The 22,423-nt window shown below is 40.5% G+C and overlaps 1 protein-coding gene across 1 annotated transcript in view; it reads left to right on the top strand.

Annotated features, from left to right (window-relative positions):
• The window catches only part of LRRC1 (leucine rich repeat containing 1), a 70,907-nt gene that overhangs the window by 17,134 nt on the left and 31,350 nt on the right, over window positions 1–22,423 (top strand). The window contains exons 3-4 of the mRNA XM_085056646.1: window positions 12,601–12,679; window positions 15,839–15,928. Of these exons, the coding sequence (XP_084912772.1) occupies window positions 12,601–12,679; window positions 15,839–15,928 (169 nt within the window). The remainder of the gene's footprint in view (window positions 1–12,600; window positions 12,680–15,838; window positions 15,929–22,423) is intronic.

Here is a 22,423-nt window from a genome sequence, read left to right as displayed (position 1 = left end):
CACAGGGAAGTATTTTCTCCAGTGATGGCTTGAACTAATGCAGGTGGCAGGGAGCAGTTGCTTTCCTGTATCCAAGGTTCAGTGTTAATTACCCATTTTATTGCCTCACTTTCTCTTCCCTGTGGTTCATTGCAGAAGGTGACTGATACTGCTTCCCCCTGCCTAATCATGTCACAGTTATTGCATGACTTGACTCTTCAAATGAAAATTGCACCATGTGATGTGGTGCAGGGGGCCTCTGGCAGAAGATAACTTATACTACTTTCTGTTGTTTGACCATTTTATGGTTGTCTCATAGTTCTCCAAATCAAAAGGCAAAACACACACCATCTGGGATGCTTCAGGGGGAATTCTCGCATAAGGTTTTTCAGATTTGCAGTATTTTAATTTATTAGCTTTGTATTTTGAGCCCACCTTCCAGTATATCTTGTTCTGAACCTGCTACAGGTTTTTTCCTGTTCGGTGGTTTGCACTCCAAGAGGTTTTGTTTTTCTAACTGCCCAACTACTTAGGAAAAAAAATCAAGGAACTCTTCATATTCCTTTCAGGCAGAGAAAAACAGCCCTGCTTTTCTAAATGCAGTATGCTGCATGAATAGGAAAGTGTGATGGTGACATCTGAGCTTGGGAAATAAGAGATCATTGTTCTGCGTTTTTTGTTGTTCTAGCTGTCTGGTTTAGTGCACTAATTGCCTTCAGTTCTGGCCATTCTGTTTCCTCAAGAGCTTAAAAACACAAATATAAATTCATTTAATGTTCTCTGCCCAGGAATAGCTTTTTCTATTTTAACCTCTCATCACAGAAGGAGGAAGGTGTTTGAATAAAAGAGTAGTTCCATTCTTCCCTATAAGAAAATGGTAACATGTCTTTCTTTCTCCTATTTTCTAACCCTTTAGTCAGCACATGATCTTTGAAGCCACATGAGATGGTGGGTATGTCTCATGGCTGGGCTTGGGTGCTCTGCCAGGCTGCAGTGGCCAGCTGTGCTTTGAGCAGCAGTGAGGTGTTGAATCTAGAGGAGGGATGAATCCCTCCAGGCACAATCCCTCCTGATCTTTGGAGGTAGCTCTGGATGCCTGTGCCATGCAGTGTTAAGCACCATGTAAGTAGCCCTGCTTTGGAGGCACTTGGGAAAAGTCCATAGGCAAACACTTAAATGTGTCTTTCTTAAATTCTCAGGTGTTTTAAAATGCTCAAGACATGTTAGTATATGTTTAAAATGTGCTACAATAATTAATTCTGTAAGCAGTTTCTTGGTTAATAAGTGAATCTAGAACTACAAAAGTTCTTCTAAGAAATAAAACTAAAAAGTCTTCAGGAGATGTAAATTTGATGCTCCCTGTGTATGTGAGAGAAATCTGGGGGAGGATAAGGATAGCCTCAGAGGTGCAGAAGGAAAAGCATTTTGGGAAGGCTAGCAGCCATGTATTCTTAAACTTTTCCTGGATTATTTGCATGTTGATGATATTTCTTATTCCTCTGGAAGGCCATGTGTTCATGCAGGTTTTCCTAGGAAGCATCCCCACTGTGCTTTTCTGGTCTGGCTGAGGCTGTTATTTGAGCAAAGGTTGAATGGATGAATCAAGGACTGGAATACGAGGGCAAGCAAGCTGTGCTAAGAAAACAGCATAGTGATGGTGAACACTTTGAAGGTTATTTGGCAATCAAGTTTATCTTTGCCTCTTGGTATCAAGTTGTTCAAAAAGCTGATGAACTCATTCTAAGAATAAAGAAAACAGACTCGTAGCATTTCAACAGTGGATGCCTGAGCTTTTGACTTGCTGGTAAAGCATGTCTGAAGCTCAGAGTATTCCCTGAGGAATCTTCTGGTATAGATGCTCACCTGTTGTATGTCTGAAACTACTGCTGGATCCCTCAGACTCCCCAGGCTTGGTTGAATCTTTTTTTGGATTCTCATATCAAGGTGAATTCTGTGAAGACACTGGGTCACTATAGCATTCTTGCTTGATGACCCTAAAGTTTGGGTAGTGCTCTGATGCTTTGCATTGAGCTTCAGTGCAAGTCTTTGCATGACAGCGGGGGAGATTCTGCTCCTAAGCACAGCCAGAAGTGCTTATGTGCTATTTTTTTCCCACAGAACTTGGACATTCTCTGAGGCAGGTCCTGAAAGACCCTGTGATTCATGAAGTGCAACCACCAGAGGTAGAAAGATGTGCTTGAATTTCAGCAGTTCTTTCCTGGTGCCTTGACTGGCACTTCATTAAGTTTCCCTTTCTCCCAAAGGCATGCCCTGTGTTTCAGATCTCTGTGCTAGCATAGGTTGCTACCTATGCTGCTCACCCCCCAGAGATTTCCTTCAGCAACTCCATCACCCCTTTTCTTCTTGCACAACCCCTGGAGGCCAAATTCTTAAAGCTTAGGGCCCTGCCATCCCAGCTTCATTAAAATGTTAATGGCTTTTCTTGTTCTGTAGCTTCTTCTAGACAGGAGGGGCAATGCATAAAGTTTCTGTAGTCAATTTAATGCATGCTGATATTTGGGATTATGTATACTATGTATGTATGCTGTTTTCTTGCAGAGGTAGTGCAATCCTTTTTAGTATCCCTCTTCTCCAAGAGGAGGATTTTTGTTTGCCTTTGACAAATATTAAATCCTTCAGACTCCACTGATGTGTTTTTCTTATGATATTGCATGCTTCTTTAAATGTCCTGAAGGTGTTAATTTAACTGTCGTATTCTTATTTGAAAGAAATTTCTATCCTGTATATACCTTCTCTTAACAGGTGTGTTGTGGAAGCCAGGATTTTCGTTCTTAATGTCACACTTTTCACAGCCTTTGACAGATTGTCAGCAGCTTGTTTCATTCAGCTCTTTTAGCATAAAAGGAAAATCACTGTGAGCTGGGATGCTAGGCATTAGGCACTGGACTGGCCTTCCTACCCTTCCCAGCTTCAGGAGTGCCATTGGAACCATCCTGCTGTCCACCCCTTTCTCTGTTGCTTTTGTAGGAGAGGAGAGTCTTTCACTGCTGTGTCTAACTGTGAGTTGCTGTCTCTGTGATCAAAGCCTGGCAGGCTTTTCTGCTGCTCCTCTTGCTTCCATTAAATGTGTGTACCAATGATACCAAAGACTTGGTCATGCAAACCCATAGCATCAGTAGTTGCTCTGTGCTGGCAGATTTGCATTAACTGTCTATAGTGACTCTGCAGCTGGCAGAAGGCAAGATGACTCAGATTATGTGTTGTGTGGAAGTGGTCTGTAACCTTGCAGTTTGGTGTTATGTCGAAACCCTGGGTCTCGTGTTGCAGTGTGCTAATAGGATTTCTGTATATGGTTTATGTTCCAGAAATTTCTCCCTAGCAGGAGTGTGTACCCTCCCCTGCTGTAAGCTTATTGGTGTACCCTTTTCCCCCCCTTAGCTCCTCCCCTTTGGCTTTCCCTGGTTGGCTCTTTGGAGCTAACTACGCCCCTCTTCCCTCTCCTCTTAAGCTTCTACAGAGCCTCGCTCGGGGTTCGTCATCTTGGATTTCCAGCCGCTTCATCCTCCCTTGCCTCTCCTCCCCTCTTCGCCGTCCCTGGACCCTCACCTGTGGACCTTAATAAATTCCCTGGAAATCTCAGACCGCGATCCTGCACTTCTTATATCGCTACACCTCCACAGCGACTCGCGTCCCCAGCAGCTCCACTGCTTGCCACAGCCACATGTGCCCCCGGCGTGTCTTGGCCCTGGGCGACTCCCTCATTGTGCGGCGTGGGGTGGTCACTGTCTCAAAACAGTGAAAAAGATGCAAGTGTGAGTGCAGTGGGAGAATTAAATGGATTTTTGTAGTTGCTAGCTTCTGGTTCTGTTTGCTGGCTCAGCTCTCAGTGGAGCAGTGATCCATTAGTTTGTGAACTAAGGAGTAATAGGTTTGCTGTGGAATCTGTTGAGGAAATCTGTGCGTGAGCACATCATGTTAAGCCGTATTTGGCTCTGCATGATGCTTGATACCGAAATCTCTACATTGTTCTTCACTATGATATCCAGTAAGAGTAATACTGTTTGTTTAATGTGTACAGTTCATATTTCATACCCACCATAGAGATGAATTCTGGCTACATGTTACATTAGTTGCTACCCTTTTTTGTAGTTTCTGCTTAAACTGAGCTTATGACTGTGCTGATAGTGTAGTTGTTCTGGACACAAGTCTTGTGACATCAGGATAGTCTCATTCCAAAATCCTTTCTCCACACAGCTGCCATGTGCTGTCATTTATCTGAAAATAATTACAGATTTAATCAAAGATAAATATGCTACTTTAAGATGACTGTAACAGTAGAGATGGTTCCTCATAAGCATGTCAACAGTCGTTACACTGTGTAAGGAGAGACTACACTACTGCTAAGCAAGGTCTGAGCAGGGTCCAAGACTTCAAAAGTCAGCCTGTAGGTTAGTGTCCCAAGTGCTCCATGAGCCTTATTTTTATGTTTTCCTTGCTTCCAAAATGGATCACAGTTGCAAATTTAGAAACTTGTATTTTCTTTTGTCTTCAGCTCTCAGGGTACTTTGAGAACTCTACAACAATGGTATTTAACTGTTCTACTTTCAGCTGCAGGTGGTTTGATATTTCTGCTTTTTATTTGAAGAGTTTATTCTTTTTAGCTGCTTTACAACTTAATTGAAAGTCTCTTTAGAGATCTTGATCATCGTCAGGACACCACGGCATTGTGTGAGAGGTAAATTTTATTCAGCAAGTCATTAGGGCTTCCTTAGAGGGCCACGTGAGCAGGCAGCAGCTTTCCATCAGAGCATCCATCAGTCCCTCCTGCTGAAGAGCAGTGTAGAATCTTTGCTTTGCTCTTTGGTACTCACCTCACTTGTTTATGTTAGTGCCTGCACACCAGTGCTTTCCCTTTTTAATTCAGCCATCTGCTCTCAAAGGTATACCTGTCATCTGTACTGTAGGATTACTTCCCTTCTGCCTACAAAGTGAGTAAGTGTTCCCCTTTTCCTCTCCCCCACTGAATGCAGGATAAGCAGTATTTTTTCAAACTAGAAATTCTAGCAGAGGCAAGGCTTGAACATTTGTTTCAGTTCAGCCTGGGCTAGTGACCCAGCTATATTCCAGTGAAGAGATAAGCTAATTAGGGAGAAGCACTTTTGAGTCTTCTGATCTGGTCTTGCAGCATTACATGGGCTGTGGTCTCTTGTCTGGCAGCTGCTCCTGTTGCATTGTGCTCTTGCCTGGGGTCTGACTGCCCACCTCTGCTGCACTTCCACAGCATCTGAGCGGAGACCTCCTCCATGAAATCCTCTTCTTCTCTGCCTGCCCCCAGCTGCCTTGACATGAATATGTTGATACAGGTCTGGTGGCAAATAGCAAAACCTAGACTGCTGAGAAATAAATAGGAATTGATGCTTGCTCAGTGGACAGGGGAAAAACCTTAAGCCAGCAACCTGTGCTGGAAGGAAGGCAGTATAGTTGACAAATGAATTTATTTTGTTAACATATGCAACTGCTGGATGTTGCTTGTTTGCCTTCTGAACTGATTTGTGTCCAGCTGAGTGCTTACAAACAAACAGGAATTGCTCTCCTACTCCTGCATGGGCATGTCTTATTTGATACAAGAAAGCATCCTGTGAATGCAGTCACTGCAACCCTGGTTGTGTTCACCTGAAAGCGATGGAACATCTCACCAGAGACTGTTGTGTTTTTTATGGGGGTAGATTATCTGAAGCTTCAGTCTGAATCTGAACAGTGACTGGTTTTTGCTTTTGTGAGGATTTTGGGGATTTTTTTTGGTGCTAATGAAAGCACAGCAGACTTGGAGATAATTTTTTTTCTTTTAGGTGGTTGCTTGCTAAGAGTTACGTTGCATGTTTGGGTTTTTATGTTTGGGGTTTTTTTTTGCACATCTAATTTCTTGTGACATACCTTTTCTTTGTATTATCTCCCATCTCTCCCTTGAGGTTAGTTTAAAACGTGTGCTTAAAAGCATCACTTTAATGTCTTACACATGAAATTTTGGGATCAATGTACAAAGGAACATATTAGGGAAGAAAGAAACACCTACTGCAAATTACTTTTGGATTCTGGAGCTTTGCAGAGTCCCTCAGACATGTAAAAGTTCTTGCTTGCTTTGAAGAAGTGGTGTAAAAGTGAGTCTGATTTGTGAATGTGTCACTAAAATGAATTTGATTGTCAGTAGGTTGGAGGAAGAGGAGAGCTTTATATGCAGCAGGAGAGGTAAGGTAAGGAGAGAAATTACCAGACCTTGTCTTGGAGCAGAGCTGCTCATCAAGGAGGAGAAGGAAGAAGCAGCAAGTGCTAGCTGTGATTGAGAAAGAGAAGATAAATGAAATCTTATGATAGAATTATCTAATTAGAGAAGTCTAGAAGATGTTATTTTTAAATGGATTGCAGAAAAGTGGATTTTTCCATCATGGCATATTCTACCAGATTTAACTTCTTTCTGATGAGGTTTTGCTAATGTACTTGTGCGTGTATCTAGCAATAGTGCCTTTATACAAATTCAAGGGAAATCTATGGAAAGGAGCAGGCCAAGTGGGAGACAGAAAACTTAGGCCTGCCTGAAGTATAAGCTCGACTGTTAAAACATCAGACAATATATATAGGAGTGACATAAAATAAAGACTTAATTTTCTGGATAATCTAGATTAGGGATCATAAAAGTGTAATCTGCAGACAGGCATTGTTAGTTCTTGTATTCACAGAATTGCTTGGGTTTCAATTTCTGGTTTTTTGAGAAGGTAAGATGACATGGCAATGAAGCTACTGAAGAATGAATCCAATAAATCTGAAACTTTGCTGTTAAAACACTTAATACACTTTCTGTCATCCATAGCTTTGTAGGTAGAATACTAGTTTTCACATTTTTTCCCCCCTCTTGCTTCTCAGACTAAAAATATTTAATTCCTGTTATCCTTGAGGTCCAAGGTAGAAATTCTTACAAAGGTAGGTCCAATAACTCTTCTGTTCAACTCTTGACTGGCATGTATAAGTAAAAAGGTAGAAGACATCAATTCATTGTCAGACTGGGCTCTTCCACTTAATTCACCTGGAAGTATTGTTTCCTTGTGATGTGGTCTTTGAGCTCTCCCCTCTCTCTCTCTCCCTCTTCTTTTCTCCTCCTGTTTCAAATTTACAGCTCCTGCTCTGTAAAAGTTACTGCTGCTTGCTGTGACCGGGAAGGATAGCCTGTTGAATTACCACAGGCTATCTGTTCAAAAAAACAGCTTGTTCTTATGTCCCTGCACAGTTTTCTTTCAAGTGTGTCTAATATATATGTATGCATGAAGTGCTGTTTTGGGAAGACTTCTTTGCCTGCTGCTGTTGTCGTTTGGAAAAGGGATGTACCCAGAAGCAGTGAGGAGGAGAAATGAGACATGTCTCCTCAGTTTCTTGTTAATTTTTCAGTAAGGGATTTACTTGAGAAAATCCAACCTTAACCTATTGGTGAATTTACTTAAAGCTTTGAAAAAGGTCCTAAAATAGCTTTATCTCTTGTATATCCTCAGTCTCAGAGCCTGAAGAGGAAAATGTTGCAACCTGTTCAAGAACCACTTAAATCTCAATAGTCTTTGCAAGAACTGTATGACTCCTGTCACCTTGTGCCCACAAAATTGTAGCACTTCACCTGAAGAGGCTGATTGCTTCTGTCTTCAGGGCTACTAGCAAAGCCTCCTGGTTTTAAAAAAAGGGAAACTTGTCTGATCATTGTGTATGTCATGATCTCCACGTGGAAATGGAGGGAGATGATGAGTAACCTTCCTTTGTCCCTTCCCCCAGAGGGGTCAGACCCTTTGGGAGCTACACTTGCTTGCTTTTGGGAGGGTGGAGGGATGTGGTGGGGACATCTGTGAGACAGGAGCCTGCTCAGCTGGGCTTTCCAGATGGAGAGCCCTTCAAAAAAGACGAACAAATGCTTGCGGTACAAACTCCCACTTGAAAGGTATTTGACAAAGTGGACAGTTTCCTTCCTTGTTTTGGTAGGGGGAGGAGGTGGAGAGCAGGGCTGGAAAACAGAGCTTTTCCAAGGGCAGGCTTCTCAGAGATCCCTCTGAGAAGGTGGGTGGCACAGAGGAACCTCCATGGAAGTGACAAGACAACCTTGAGGCTCCTAAATCACTTGAGTATTGCAGTACCGCAAAATGGACCTTTTGTGTGTGTCTGTGTGTGTATGTGTAAATGCCGTAGTTGATAATGTGTATTATATATGTGAAAAGGATAAAAAATAGTCTGTGTATTGAATTCAATGGATGAGACCTGGGTTGCTGCAGGCTATCTCTCTTGAGGGATAGTGCTGCATGGATTCACAGTCTTTGAGCCTAGAATGAGCCTCTCTGGGTATAAATTATGTAAACTATTCAACTGCTTAATTACATCTATGAATTACTACTACTCACAAAGCATTTAAAGGTGTTTTGCCTTATGTAAAAGTTCTGTATATGGTGGACTTTCCACCATGACCAGGTGAATCAGGTCTATTCAGCTGAATTTTGCTGGGGTGTATGGACTGTGCCAGCTCCAGCACTTCTAAGGCTCTTTGCTGCCTTCATAGCTGAAAAATATGACTGCATCCAGTAGTTGCTTCCTGAAAGACTCTTGAGCCTGGTAAACTCTCTCCCTCAGGAATATGGTGCATCTCTCATGTCTGAGACTTAAGCAAAGTTTTTGCAAAAATACTTTTTACTTTGATCAGATCAAGAGTCACTGAATAGCTCTGGTCTGACAGCCCTGTCACAGCCTAGGACTTTCCTGGCCATTGCTGTTGTGATATTGGTTAGGTATTGGTAATTATGTTCATTACTACAGAATGTATTAAGTATGCTGCCTGTACTGTAGCCTTTGGGTAGATGAAATATTATCAGTTCTTGAAATTCAATATATGAAATTCAATATGAAATTCAATATATACAATTCAAAATGCTGGAAAATGTGCCATACAAAAGATTTTATCAGTTTAAAAATCATCCTCTCAGCCATTAGAGAAAGAGAAGTGCGGGAATGGGGATTGAGTGATGTAACTGTTATAAAAACTGTAAAAAAAAAAAAAAAAAAAAGAAAAGAGATAAAAAGAGAAGAAAGGATTGTCATCAAACAGAAGGATTTTTAGATGTAACTTCCTCATCCAGACAGTACAGAATTCCCTAGTGTCAAAATTCTAAAGTTACTTGTAAAGGACTTGCTAAATTGTTAGCAAATTCTTGTGCAAACTGTAACAATAAACGTCTGAAGGGGTGTTTTGAATGGAGAAGGGGACACATGCCCTCTTGTATACATGACTGCTGAGCTTGATTTTGATCCTCTTCTGCTGCCACAACTTCTTTTTGCTGTCAGTGTATTTGTACTGTCACACGTCACAGGGCTTATGTTTGGTTTATGGCTTTATTATTAGCACTGCTGCACAATCTGTATGCCAGGACATCTGGGGCATCATGTAAATGCAGAGCATTCGTCAGAGTGCAGCATTAGAAAAATCCTAGATATTTAAGTAGGATTTGAGCTGGTTATCCAGCAGTGGCAAGAAAAGTATTCAACCTTACTGTTGCTGATATTGGCAGGTACATACATGTTAATGTCTGTAACAAAATCGAGTAATTAACACTAACGGTTAAAGGTTCTTAATCCTTCAAGAGATAAAAGCACTTCTTTATACATTTTCATATCTTCTGCTGCATTCCAGTTGGCTATGTCAATGCTTTTATGATGTGCCATTATCTTCTCTGCTACAATTATCACTCCATTTTTTTTGTCATGTACTAAAATGGTCCTTTCCTTTTTTTCTTCTGAATTCATTTATTCAGTGTGATGTTACACTGGTTTTTACATGTGGTGATAAAGTCTCTTCTCATAACTTGTGTTTTGCTTGAGGAATCTTTTTAAGATGCCTGATAATGAAAATGAGTTATATTTCAACCTTTTTGAATTCAGTAAATGTATAATGATCCTCACTTCAGAGAGCTGCACTGAGTTTTTGTCCATCCTTTGTCCAGATAGGCAGAGGAGGAAAATGAACAGTGAAAGGGGGGAGGAAAATGCACTTCACAGAATCAAACAATGGGTAAGATTGGAAGGGACCACAGTGGGTCATTGATCCAACCTCTCCACTCAAGCAGAATTGTCCTAGACCACACTGCACAGGATTGTGACCAGCTGGTTCTTGAATATTTCCAGTGAGGAGACTCCACAACCTCTCTGGACAGTCTGTCCTGGTGCTTGGTCACCTACACAGTGAAGATGTTTTTGTTTTTCCTTATAGTCAGGTGGAGCTTCCTGTGCATCTGCCTGTTGCCTCTTGTCCTATTGCTTGGCACCACCAAGAAGAGCCTGGAAACCTCCTCTTGACACTGTCCCTTCGAGTACTGATAGACATTGATGAGTTCTGCTCTCAGTCATCTCTTCTTGAGGTGAACAGGTCCAGGTTCCTCAACCTTTCCTTGTAAGAGAGATGCTCCAGTACCTTAATCATCTCTGTGTCCCTCTGTTGGACCTGCTCCAGGAGCTCCATGTCTCTCTTGTACTGGGGAGCCCAGAATGGGACACAGCACTCCAGCTGTGGCCTCACAGTTCAGCGAGTTCTCAGTCCAGCTCACTGGCCATTGTTGCAGTCTGCACTTCCTGAGTTTGCCTATAAGGTTATTGTGGCAGACAGCATCAAAAGCCTTGCTTGAAGTCCAGGGAAACAATATCCATTGCTCTCCTAGCATTCATCCAGATAATTGTTTCATTGTAGCAGGCAACCAGTTGGTAAAGTGTGAATCCAGGCTGACCTTCTTGTCATCCCTTTGGAGGGACTGAGGTGAAGCTGGCATGCTGGCAGGTCCTTGGGTCCTCCTTCTTGCCTTTTTTATAGACTTGGGGTGATACTTGGTTTTGTCCAGTCCTTAGACATTTCTCTTGATCCCCCTGACCTTTCAAAGATGACTGTGAGTGGCCTAGCTGTAGTGTCCAGCAGCTCCCTCAGTACTCATGAATGTGTACCAACAGAGCCCATGGGCTTGTTAAAGTCTAGTCTGCCTAGGTGTTCCCTAACCCAGCAGTTCTCTTGACCGTGCAAAAGTCTTCCTTCCAACATTCCTTGACCCTGGTCTCCTGGGTCAGAGATTGTGTAAAAATATCCACAAGAATGAAATTTCCCTTGTTTTCCCTGTGTCCGTTTACATTTCTGATTGAAGAGTTTTGTTCATGTAGTCGCTTCATAGTCTGGGAAAGCACATTTTATTTCCAAAACAGATTTAGTAATTTGCAAATGCATCCAAACTATAAGCAGTGCCTATACTGTCTTATTTCAAATAGTATCTTATATTGGAGTAATTTTTACTTAGCTTGGATACTTGTTGGCTTTTACAGATAATATCCAAGATTTCTAAAACAGAAAAAGCTTAGCAAAATAGTTTTGCTGAGACGGCATGTTTTCTGGGTGTTGTAGTACATAGTACAGAAATAGAAAAGAAACTATTTTCACAATGGCAGTGAAACTATACTTTGGTGGAGGTGATTCTGTTCTGAGCTGGGAAGGATTCGAAATAGACGGATTTGCTGAGATTACTTGGCAAGAGAGAAATCTGGGGAGCAGGTGCTTTCCTCCTTTCCACCCTTCTTCCTTCATCACACCTCTTTTGGAGGGAAAAGCTGAACAGAATACATAGGTAGTCAATTCTGAGTTAATCAGCCAGGTAGGAAAAGACCTAAATTCCATTTTTTTCTTTTCCAATGTATTTAGATCATATATGGCTGCTGAGGTCAGTGGAAATAGCAATAAACTTTGAAACAGAGGTCTGACTTTTACTTAAATATTTGCCTTTTTTAAAAAAAAATAAATTTCAAAATCAATCGTAGAAGATTCATTTTGAGATTCAAGGAAACTGAAAGTATTTGTTTCATTTTTGCTGGATCTCAATGACAATAAACAGGTACTTAATCAGAAGTCTCACAGCCTGTTTGTGGAGAGTGTTTGCTGTAAGAGGGCCAGAAGACAGTTTCACTTCTAAGACTTACCTGACTTGAGTAGATAAATGTGTTATATTGAAGTTCCTTGAAAAAAACTCAACCTGTTTTCATATACAAATTTCTCTGTTTACTTCCTGGCAATCTGAAATTGGCTACTTATTTGTGACCTGTCAGTTTGAATAATATTTTCAAATTACTTGGCTGTGGTGTAAGGGAGGATGTTTGTGCTCCATAAGTCTATGTTACAGGTGGAGAAACTTGCACGTTCTCTTCTTCCTTCCATTGTTCTCCTTTCCCATGGACTTTGTTCCACTACAGAATGTGGGCATGTGTTGATCAAATCACAAGAGGTTCAGGTTATAATTGGCTCTTTAGGATGGCCCTAGCACATAGGTTGTCTGATTTTTTTGATGGGAAGAGTCTGATAAAGATCAGTCCAAGGACAGGTGAGTAGTAGGAAGATGAATGTGAAGCAGGAGGGGAAAATGGGATGTGAAAAAGCACCGAATGGCTCTGCTTCTATGGTTCTGTACTTGAACAGGAAGCAGTCTTGCATGTTGAAATGTCTTGAAATATATCAAGATAACTCCTTGCAGAAGCAAGTTAGTTAATGTCATTAAGCAATAATTTCAGTGCAGATGCAATACAGTTGCTGACAATTTTTTCCTTTTTTTTTTCCTTCTGCAGATATTCCTGAAATACCAGAAAGCATCTCATTCTGCAGAGCACTACAGGTAGCAGATTTCAGTGGCAATCCACTGACTAGGTAACTTCATCTTCTTAGTACTCAACATACCAGAATTGCAATCTTGCTGTAACAATTACAGTTTTAAATAAGCCCTTAAAAATTGTGATCTAGGCTCTCTGTGTAATACTGCCAACAGTTTCTGTCTCTGGCAGAGACTACAGCAAAAGTTCAGATTTAAAAAGCGATGTGCATCTTTCCTGGGAGGGGATGAAATTTGTTAACCAACCAGGAAAAATCTGATTTGCCAAATCTGATTGTCTATAAAATGATTTTCATTCCTTTTCTTAAAAGCATAGGAAAGCCATGTTCATACTTGGGAGAGATAAAGCAATGGTTAGAACAAATGCATTGGCACAAACCCAGGTGCCTGACGATTTGGAATAGACTTTAGATCAGCTGCTGCAGATAATGGCTTTTACTAATGATTAAAGCTTGGACTAGCGTTTCATCACTCTCCCATCAATTGGGACACAGTGACATGCAGCAACATGAGGCAGAAATGCGCTGTGGATGTTGGTTGCTGCTGTGTCTGCTGCCAGCCTGCGATGAGCTGAGGTTTGGAGGTTATGCACACTTCTAGTATGGAAGAAGATTTTTGTTTACATTTCTCTGCTCACTTTGCTGAAGAATTTGGAGTTTATCTAGTAAAGTGAGCGTGGAGATGGCAAAGAAGAGGTGATCTGCTAGTTAAAAGCCTTTGAATACTATTTGGAGAACTATTTCTTGAATCAGACATTGCTACAGAGCTCCTCTGTGATGCTGAGCAAGTCACATAAGCCAGAGTGTTCACAGTGGGTGTTCACTGACCGGCTTTGCTTTGTACTGAGATGGCCAGATACTTGCAGGGTTAGCTGGCTGGCTGGGCTGCTGCAGTGCTAACAAGCAGGAGTCTGTAAGAGCTTAAGCCGCTCCAGTGGTTTTGCAAGACTGCTTCTCCCACATGTGCAGATCAGATTCTTCAGAAGTGTGCTTTGAATATTGCCCATAGTGCCTCCTAAGTTCCCTGAAAGTCACATCTCTGAGCATTAAAGGGACACTTGTGATCTTAATCCTCGTGGCTCTGTAGCCTATTTATATAGTGAGGATAATAATACCACAAAAATCCGGCAAAGCAAACTGAGGCTGAGCTGATGTTTAGATATGCAAGTGGTGAGGGTCACTGAGCAGCCTTTTTTCCAGGCATCAGTTGCAGTGTATAAAGCTCAGAGCTGCATCTCATGGTTTTGAAAACAAAATTGTCAGTAGTAGTATTCCAGTTACCCTTCTTCATTCTGTGTGCTCAATAAAGCCTGAGGCCTGAGTAATGTGTTTCCTTAAACAGCGCTTATAATGCACAGCTACAGCTTTGTGGAATTCGCGAAAGAGTTTTTCAGTGGTGTGGAAATAGATCTCCTAATTCTTTGTTGACAATTTAAGGGAATTCTAAAAATTCATGACAAAGTGGCTCCAAAGTGTATGCATGTCCTGGAAAACATCACTCCAAGTAGTTTAATAAGTTAGAAAGCACAGATTCCAGAAACTGTTTACGTATGGTTGCCAGGTATTTCTGTGATGAGATTCAGAATTTCAATTTTACCTATATAATAGAATATATGTTTTGGTACTGATTTGTCTAGGTAAAGTGGGAAAGTCAAATAGTTACTTTTGTCTAATATTCTGGAACATTGTTTAGCCACTGATTCTAGTCCTTATTTCCTGTAAGCTTAAAATCCATTCAGAGATCTTCGCAATCAATGTCGTACCACTAATACAATATGTTGCCTCATTGTCAAACTTAAATTACTGATGAAACTGGAGCATTAAAGGTGGCTGGTAGACCATTTTTCCAGCTGTTTTCACATTATTTCAGGTTTATTTATTATTTATATCAGTAAAAAGCACATGCACTTATTTACAGATATTTATTTGTAGATATTTATGCATATGGATAGATTTATTATTGATATGGAAGTCCACTGCCTGCTATAGATAATAGTTCTAGTTGGAAGGGGCCTACAATAATCGAGTCCAACTACCTGTTAACATCAGGACTGAGCAAAAGGGAATCAAACCATTTAACTCCACTCTTAAACCTGTTAGAGTCTAAATGGTAACGAATCGCTCCAGTGGAGCTCACATTTTGAAGATATTGAGCATCTTCTGTTAATAAGGTCCAGAATATGAAGCAGTGCAGACAGAATTGATCACATGAAAATTCCCTCCTGTCCCACACTGTAATCTGCCTTTTTCCTTCTCCCCATCCCCATGTGCGCAGTTGTATTTGCCCTGTAAGTGTGTCTCCATTTATCAAATTGCCTGCAGGTCACACCATGTGCCTTGAGCTGGGTGATGGGGAGAGCAGGAACCAAACCAAATGCTGCAGCTTGAGCTTAGGTTACATGCCCTGGGGGTCAGCACAAGTTGAGTGGCTGGGCCAGGGGCTTCTGCTCCTTTACCTAATTGACCCCTTTACCTCGTGTCTAATGTGCAACTGCAAACTGAGCTTCTCGGTATTGCCAGCGAGCAGCAAGAGGCACAGGAGCCCCTCAGTGTGAGGGAATGGCGAGCCACACCTTCCAGAAGACCAACTGGGTGATGGGACCTGACAGCTTTGGGAACCTTGGAAGTGTTTTGCATATGACTGCATTTTGTAGTGTGAGAAGGGGGGATTTACATGCTGTTGTGTTCTGAACCAGTAAATGTGAAATGCTGTAACAGCAGAACATTGTCTTCATAGTGAACAGAATGTTTCTGCAAAAAAAGCAGCAATTGAAGAGCAGCTTAGCAGTGAATACAAAATGGCCATGCTATAAGCATGTATGTAACTGGAGCCTGAATAAAAATAATCATTTTATCACTTGGTTATACAGGAAAATAACAGTAAAAAAAGTTTGGATGGTTTTTTCTAGTATGTTTTTCAATTTTGTGAAAATTCTTAAAATGTTCTCAAGCCCTGTAGCTTTTTGAAGTTGCAAATTAGGTGCAGAGAAGAGAGCAGTATATCATCTGTTCTTTGACACAGAATAAACTTTAAAGTCTCTAAATCATGGAGATTTTTTATTATGATCCTTAGAATTTTCTGAGAGTCATGCTGGAATCTGGGTATTCCTCTCTCTGTGTGTATTTGCTAAATAAACTCTAATTCACATATACAAGAATACTTCTGGAAGTCCTTGATTTGAATTAATATCTCCATAGGTTGCCTGAAAGCTTTCCTGAATTGCAGAATCTAACGTGTCTTTCAGTAAATGACATCTCTCTTCAAGCACTACCTGAAAACATTGGGAAGTAAGTTCTTTACACTTTATTGCTTTCTTTATTTTTTCTTTCTTGTTGCACTTATTGTATAAATGACTCGCATAATTGTATTTAATGCACCTATAAAATTGTTTGCAGGACTACCCGTTTTTTTCCTATTCTTTCAAGTGGGAGGGTTCTGTGTGAAAAAAAAGCCCAAAACATGGCATTTTCATTTGACATTAACAGGCTAATGTAGAACCTAAAATGTATATGTGTATGGCTCAACTCTGTTCTTTGGGATTTAGAATAACTTGGAATTTTAGTTGCAAAGTTAATTCAGTGTTCTATCATGCTGATCTGACCTTTTGCTTTCGTAAGTAAACCATTGATCCATTATTGTGAACATGTCAGATGGCTTGCAGCTTAGCTCCAAACCAGGCAATTGCTGGCACAAGAACAGATGGGTAAAAGCTGGCTGGGATCAGGATGGAAATTAGAAGGTTCCTAACTAGCTATGGGAGCAGTCTGGTTTTAAAAGAAACTCCAGTGGGAGCTATGGAGATGAAAACTCACAGAACAGCTCTTAAGATGAAAATTTATAAACTTTTAAGGTGTTTGTTCACTCTGGAAATTGGAGCAGTGTTGCAAGCACAGACTCTCAAAGTGGAAACACATGGAAAGTGAAGTGAACAATGTTTATCTGTCTCCTTTTGACTGAAATAAACATTCACACCTGCAAAAGGGAAATGTCTTTCCTCTTAGTGGAGAGAGGGATATGTCTTCCAATTTGAAAGAGTAGTTATTCCATGTCTCCTCGCTGAAATATATGAGAATGACTGTGCTGATTCAGCTCAAAGGCTGATCTAGCCCAGCTTCCTTCTGCAGTTGCAGTAAGTAGATGCCTAGGGAGGATTCTGAAGAAAAGTGTGTGTTTGATTCTTTTTTCCATACCCTGACTGTTTCTGGTTCAGAGGAATCCCTGAGCTTTGGATTTTGGTTTGTCTAATTGATAGCCCATAATGAATCTCTTTCATATACTTTTCCAGTTTCTCCTTGAGCAGATGTAGGCATCTTTAGTATCCTCCCCTGGCAAATAGCTGCACACATCTATTACCATTGCACTGGTTTGTTGTTAGTTCAGTAAAATCCAGATGTTTCTGAACAGAGGAGTCTTGCAGAAAGGATCTTAATAACAGGAGCTCCTGCAATGTAGTCAAGTTCAGACTGGCATTACTTTAGCCACTTCCCATGGGTATGAAAGCTGTCAGCTGGCACCACACCAGCTGCAACAGAAGTGGAAAATGTCTTTTGAAACCTCCCGCAAGCACTAACAGGTGCAGATAATGTGTGCCCAGTGACTAGGGCGAAGTCTTACCTAAAAAGTGAATGGGCCAGGACTTCTGTGACATTCTTCCTTCACTGTAAAAGTTCACAAAACTTTTTATGCAGCTTTTTCAGCACTGGCAGCTAAGAATAGACCTGTTCAGGCTTCTCATTTACTGAAAACCAAGGCCAAAAGTTGGGGATTCTGCCTGATTCTGAAAATAAATACAAGAAACATGACAAGCATGATTCCCAAAAGCATAGTGTGGACTGCTGTTTTGCAGGCAGTAGCTACAGGGAGGTTGTTGGCTTTTTTGAGAGCTCACTGGCTGTGGTGGCTCTGGCTTCTTGCTTGTCCTGCCTGTCATTTGGTGATAGCCTCTGTTTTGGAGCAAATGACTGGACACAAGTGCGGTTAAAACAGGGATACCAGTATTTGTAGAGATGTCAATATGTTGAGCTGTGCAAGAAAGAAAGGTAAAAATTTGCCTCATACTGATCCTAAGCAGTTCATGGAAATGCAGTGATACTATTTCAGCGTGAGCTCTTGCAGGACAGAGCAATGTAACCTTTCCTCTCTCAAAGTCAGTATCTTATCCTCAATACTGAAGCTAAAAATCCAGGGTCCTCACTTGTGTCAGGAAGAGCCACAAGCTTGTCCCGGTGGTCTTGGTGAGTTCTCCTGGAGGGATAGACTTTTATTGAAGTCTGACATGCCTTCTTTGATCTGGGAAGTGTTCCCATGTTAGCTGTTTAGAATATGAATGTTGTATTTTTACAAAAGCACTTTAATCTCATTATTAGAAATTTTTATTATCAGGTTTATGTTTAAAGAAGCAGAGACAAATGTGTGGGGCTGTTGTTTTTGCTTCATCAGGTATTCAAAATAGGTGGGAATATGTTGGGAAGTCAACAGGGAGGTTGAACTGAAGATGCATACTTTGCAACTCAGAAGACTGATGATGTAGCATGAGAGAAACTCATGAGGTGTCCACTCAAAATGTAACTGTTTGTGAAGTCTGTAGAGGAATGTCCAACAGAGAGATCCTGTCTGATTCCAAATGGAAATTATTGGGAGGTCTTGTTTGTAGTGGACTAGGACTGCAACCTAAAGTCTGTACAGATCACTTCTGAGATTGAATTTTACTGATATTTTAGCATTAGATCTATGAGTAAGAGATCTAATGCTAAAATCAGTCTGTCTGTCTGCCAACAAATGTGACCTTCCTATTTTAGTTTGCAAAATTTTCATCATTTAATTCAAGTGAATTCGATGGTGCTGCCGATCACCTTCTATTTGGTAAAAGCAGTGAAATGCTCTGTGGCTTCTCCAAAGGTAAAAGCCACAAACTTGTACTCATTGTTCCCTCCTTTGTTCTTTTTCATCTGCTGAGACCCCAAAAATGCTGGGAATTGAAAAGTAATGCTAATCTTGTTTTTCTGGCTGAGCAGACTAAGTAAGACTCTAAAAGATGTTTGGTATGTTTGCAATTGTTTTATTGGAGTTTTCAGTATGCTCTGGATAATAATACATGTTGTTATTTGATGGAATAGGCTGGATCTGTATGCTGTATATGAGATCTGTCAAATAGTGAGCAAACAAATATATATTGGTGTTTTATTCTACTATGGTTGGGCATGTTCGGGGAAAAATTTGAAGTCCCTGTGCTTGCTGCAGGTCTTCTGACTACTAGAGTATGTGGCAACTTGGGGAAAAGCATCCTGATTTCTTACAGTGCTGTGTAGGAAACTGCCTAATACAGCCAGTGAAATCTCTAATTCATCTTCATGTAGTACAGTGATCAGTATGTACTTACCATCACTTTTTTTTTTTTCTTAACTACCTACTTATAATCTTGTGGTAATGCAAATTTGCCTTACTGTCTTAAATGGGGAAAGCAGCAAAAGCAATGGCAAATCTTTTACAAACAGCAGTATTTTAAATGTTAGTAAGAAAGTTCTTACTAATGGCAGATAATAGACTTGAATTGCCTTGTGGTGAACCATTAGTGGAAGTGTGTCTTCCTTGTGAATTGAGATATCCAGTTTTTTTTTCCCATGGTCTGATGTATAAGTGTCAGGGTTCAGCTTCACTCTCCCAGGCCAGTGTCTGAACTTTTGCTGTGCCGTTAAGAATTCTTCTGCACAGATCTTTTATATTTTTACTGTCCTTTGTATTTCCAAAAAGAGTATTTTTAAGGGTCCCAACTGGGTGTTAAAGAGCATAGGCAAGGCCTTCCTTGAACATTTTGTCTTTCCTCTTGCTTATGCATTGCCATGCTCAGAGTATGTCAACTTTTTGTAATCTGTGTGACCACTTCAATCTGCTTGTCTGATGCTCTTACCATGTCCTGGCTGTTTCTTCCTTGCTGGATGAAACCTACTTATTTTAAGCTGATGTATTGTTTCAGGGCATTCTAGCAGGATATGTGACACACTGCCTTAGGACTGGATAACAGACTAGATGTCTTAATATTACTAGTGCTGCTTTTTGTGTTTCTCTGTGATTTGTGTTCTCTTAACTTGTGGTTTAGTTGCTATCTGGAGTAAAACAGTGAATGCTAATGTATGGGAGATACTGAAGCTAATAATTAGGTGGGTGCAGCTTGGAGCAGGACTTATCCTGTTGGCTAGTTGAATCATTTTGAGAAACAAGTTACACCATTTAAGCTGTGAGTAGGAGTGTCTTTTACAGCCTTTCTCAGTCTAATGAGAGCAAGCCTAATTTCCTTGCCTATTCTGCAGGGCCATCTGTTTTTAGAGCTGTCCAACAAGCAGGCATAACCTGTTCCTTCCTGCATGGGTAACATTTATGAATTTCCCCTTGCTTCTAGGATTATTTTACTTCAATACTTCCATCTTCACGTAGTACCCAAAACACGGGGCATGACTTTTTCCTGAAATTGAAAAATCAGAGTATTTGTACGTAAGGGTATTTGAGTAAATCAGGATGTTTGTAAGGCTTCCTAGAGCATGCCTTACAGTAACAGCATGAATATTCTAATCCCCAGCACCTTTCTTGTCCATATGTGTTCATTCTGTAGTGTTGGTTTCAGCCCACTGTTAGACTGGCTTTTTACCAGTGAAGATTGGTGATTTTAGAGATATGCATAGTGCTCTTACTGCTTAATGTCTAGAAAGAGAAGAGAGATTGTGTCAGCTTTGTATGTTTATTTATTTATTTGTGGTTCTTAGGCTTGAATGAGATCCAGGTACCTTTTTTGGAAAGCCTTTTATGTGTCTCGTGTGTTTAATCTAGCATTGGACTCCCAGAACGGTGCTTCACAAGGAACTGGCCTTAGCTGAAAAGATAGTCCTTTCAGCATGAAATGTGTATTTGAAAAGGACAGTTATGTGTCACATTCTATAGGGGCAAAACATCAAGCAATTTCTTAAATGGCTAAAGCTTCACTGGTGTGCTTTAAACTGTGATTTAAGACCTGCTGCCCATTGGCACACCAGACATCTAACTCATGTCCAGGTTTTAGCTTTCACCATTTTTTCAGCAGTCTTGTCTGTGCCTGGAAAAGATAAAGATTACCAGATTACCTTTTTTTGGTTGTTAAGATTTAAAGTGAGAGATTATTCATGACTGGCAGGTAGGGTATTTTGAAAGTTCCCACATGGCAGATGAAAAAGCTTTCCTCTGCCATACGCAATCTTTATTCCTCCCCTAAAAATGTACAGATGGTCTCCTATTAGGACATGATCTCAAAATCCTGAGGATTCAGCAAAAGATCATAGAAATGTAATGATTTGTAGTATCCCCATCATTCACAGTCTCCCTCTTGATCCCCCTGCCCCCTTTTTTTTCAAAAGACAACTGCATAGTCTGTGGTGCAAGAAAGTAGGATAGCTTTATTATAGCTTTAGAAACTTTTAATGTGGGGAGGGCTGAATTTCTTTAGATGGGAAGGATATTATGATGCTGATGACTGATGAGTCTGGTTTACCCCCAAGCTGCAAGCAAGGCTGAATGGATCTGTGGAACCTTACCACTGAAAGGGAGTTACCAGGTAAGCAGAGATATTTTCCTCTTAACATTTGCAGCTAGCAGGTAGAAAGCTGAAATAGGCATTTCATTATGAAAGTGAACATAATGAAAAGAATAGAACAAACGTTGCTGTGCTTAGGAGCATTGTTTTGCAGAAAGTTTTGTTATGGGCATGCTTTTCAACAGTCATGGAACCACAAATACCCAGAGATTTCGTGTTTGTTAGTCACTGAGGGTGGTGGTTTTACATATATGGGTTTAATTCTAGAGGTTTTGAAGTTTTCAGCAGTTTCTGAACCAGAATCTCTTAACATTGGTCATAGTAGAAGTAGCTGGAGAGTAAAAGATCTTCAAAGGCAAGGGTGACATGCTCAGTACAGATGGTCCAGAAGCAGATCAGAATGGCATGCTAATCCTGAGAATGGATTCCTGGCCCAGTCCATGACTGCATTTTTCTTAGTGTATGCCTGGATGACTCAAGTGTAGATTATGCATCTGGTAGCATCACACAAACCAGAAAATGTTCTTAAAACTGTGTGGAGCAAGACAGTGTAATTCTCCTTTCAGGTTTAGTGTAATAATGTCTGATTAACATACAGTCTTACATGACACAACAGAAGTGATGGGGAGGCTTATCTCACAAATACATAGAAGGAGGACTATATGTAGGTGGTCTGGCTAGGCTGATATAAATAGTATTAAAAACTCCTACTTTGGCTTAACTGAATTTAGCATGGCGAGAAATATTTACAGAGTTTGAGTAGGTAGAGCATTCAGTGTTAGTCACAGCTGTTTGGTAAATGAAAAAACTGAATGTTAAGAACTCGGAAGTTAATTTCAGGAGCACTTTAACTGTGTAATAGTGAATGCAGTGTCCTCTGGCCTTTAAATAAGAGATGTTGCATCTTGTATGTTACACAAGAAAAAAATACTTGACATATATTTAGCAATAGTTAAAAAAAAAACTAATTCCATTATTATTAAGTTGTTGAAGATTGATGTTGCAAGAATGGAATGGAAGGTACTTTGAAAAGGAAATTTTGGTGTAATTGGCTTACCCTTCCCAATCCATTTTGATTATCTTGATAAGCAGATAAGAGAATGTTTGGTTAAAGCATTCTAAAGTGAACAGGATGAGCTGTAATTACAAATCTCTCTTTTCTTCTTAATGATGCCTTTTGAAATTCATAGGGAGTTCATTGTTCCTGTCCATTATTTTGGTCCAT

Source organism: Lichenostomus cassidix, chromosome 3 (assembly GCF_008360975.1).
Source record: "Lichenostomus cassidix isolate B80296 chromosome 3, HeHo_3.0, whole genome shotgun sequence".
NCBI lineage: Eukaryota > Metazoa > Chordata > Aves > Passeriformes > Meliphagidae > Lichenostomus > Lichenostomus cassidix.
This window is presented reverse-complemented; position numbering and strand designations above follow the sequence as displayed.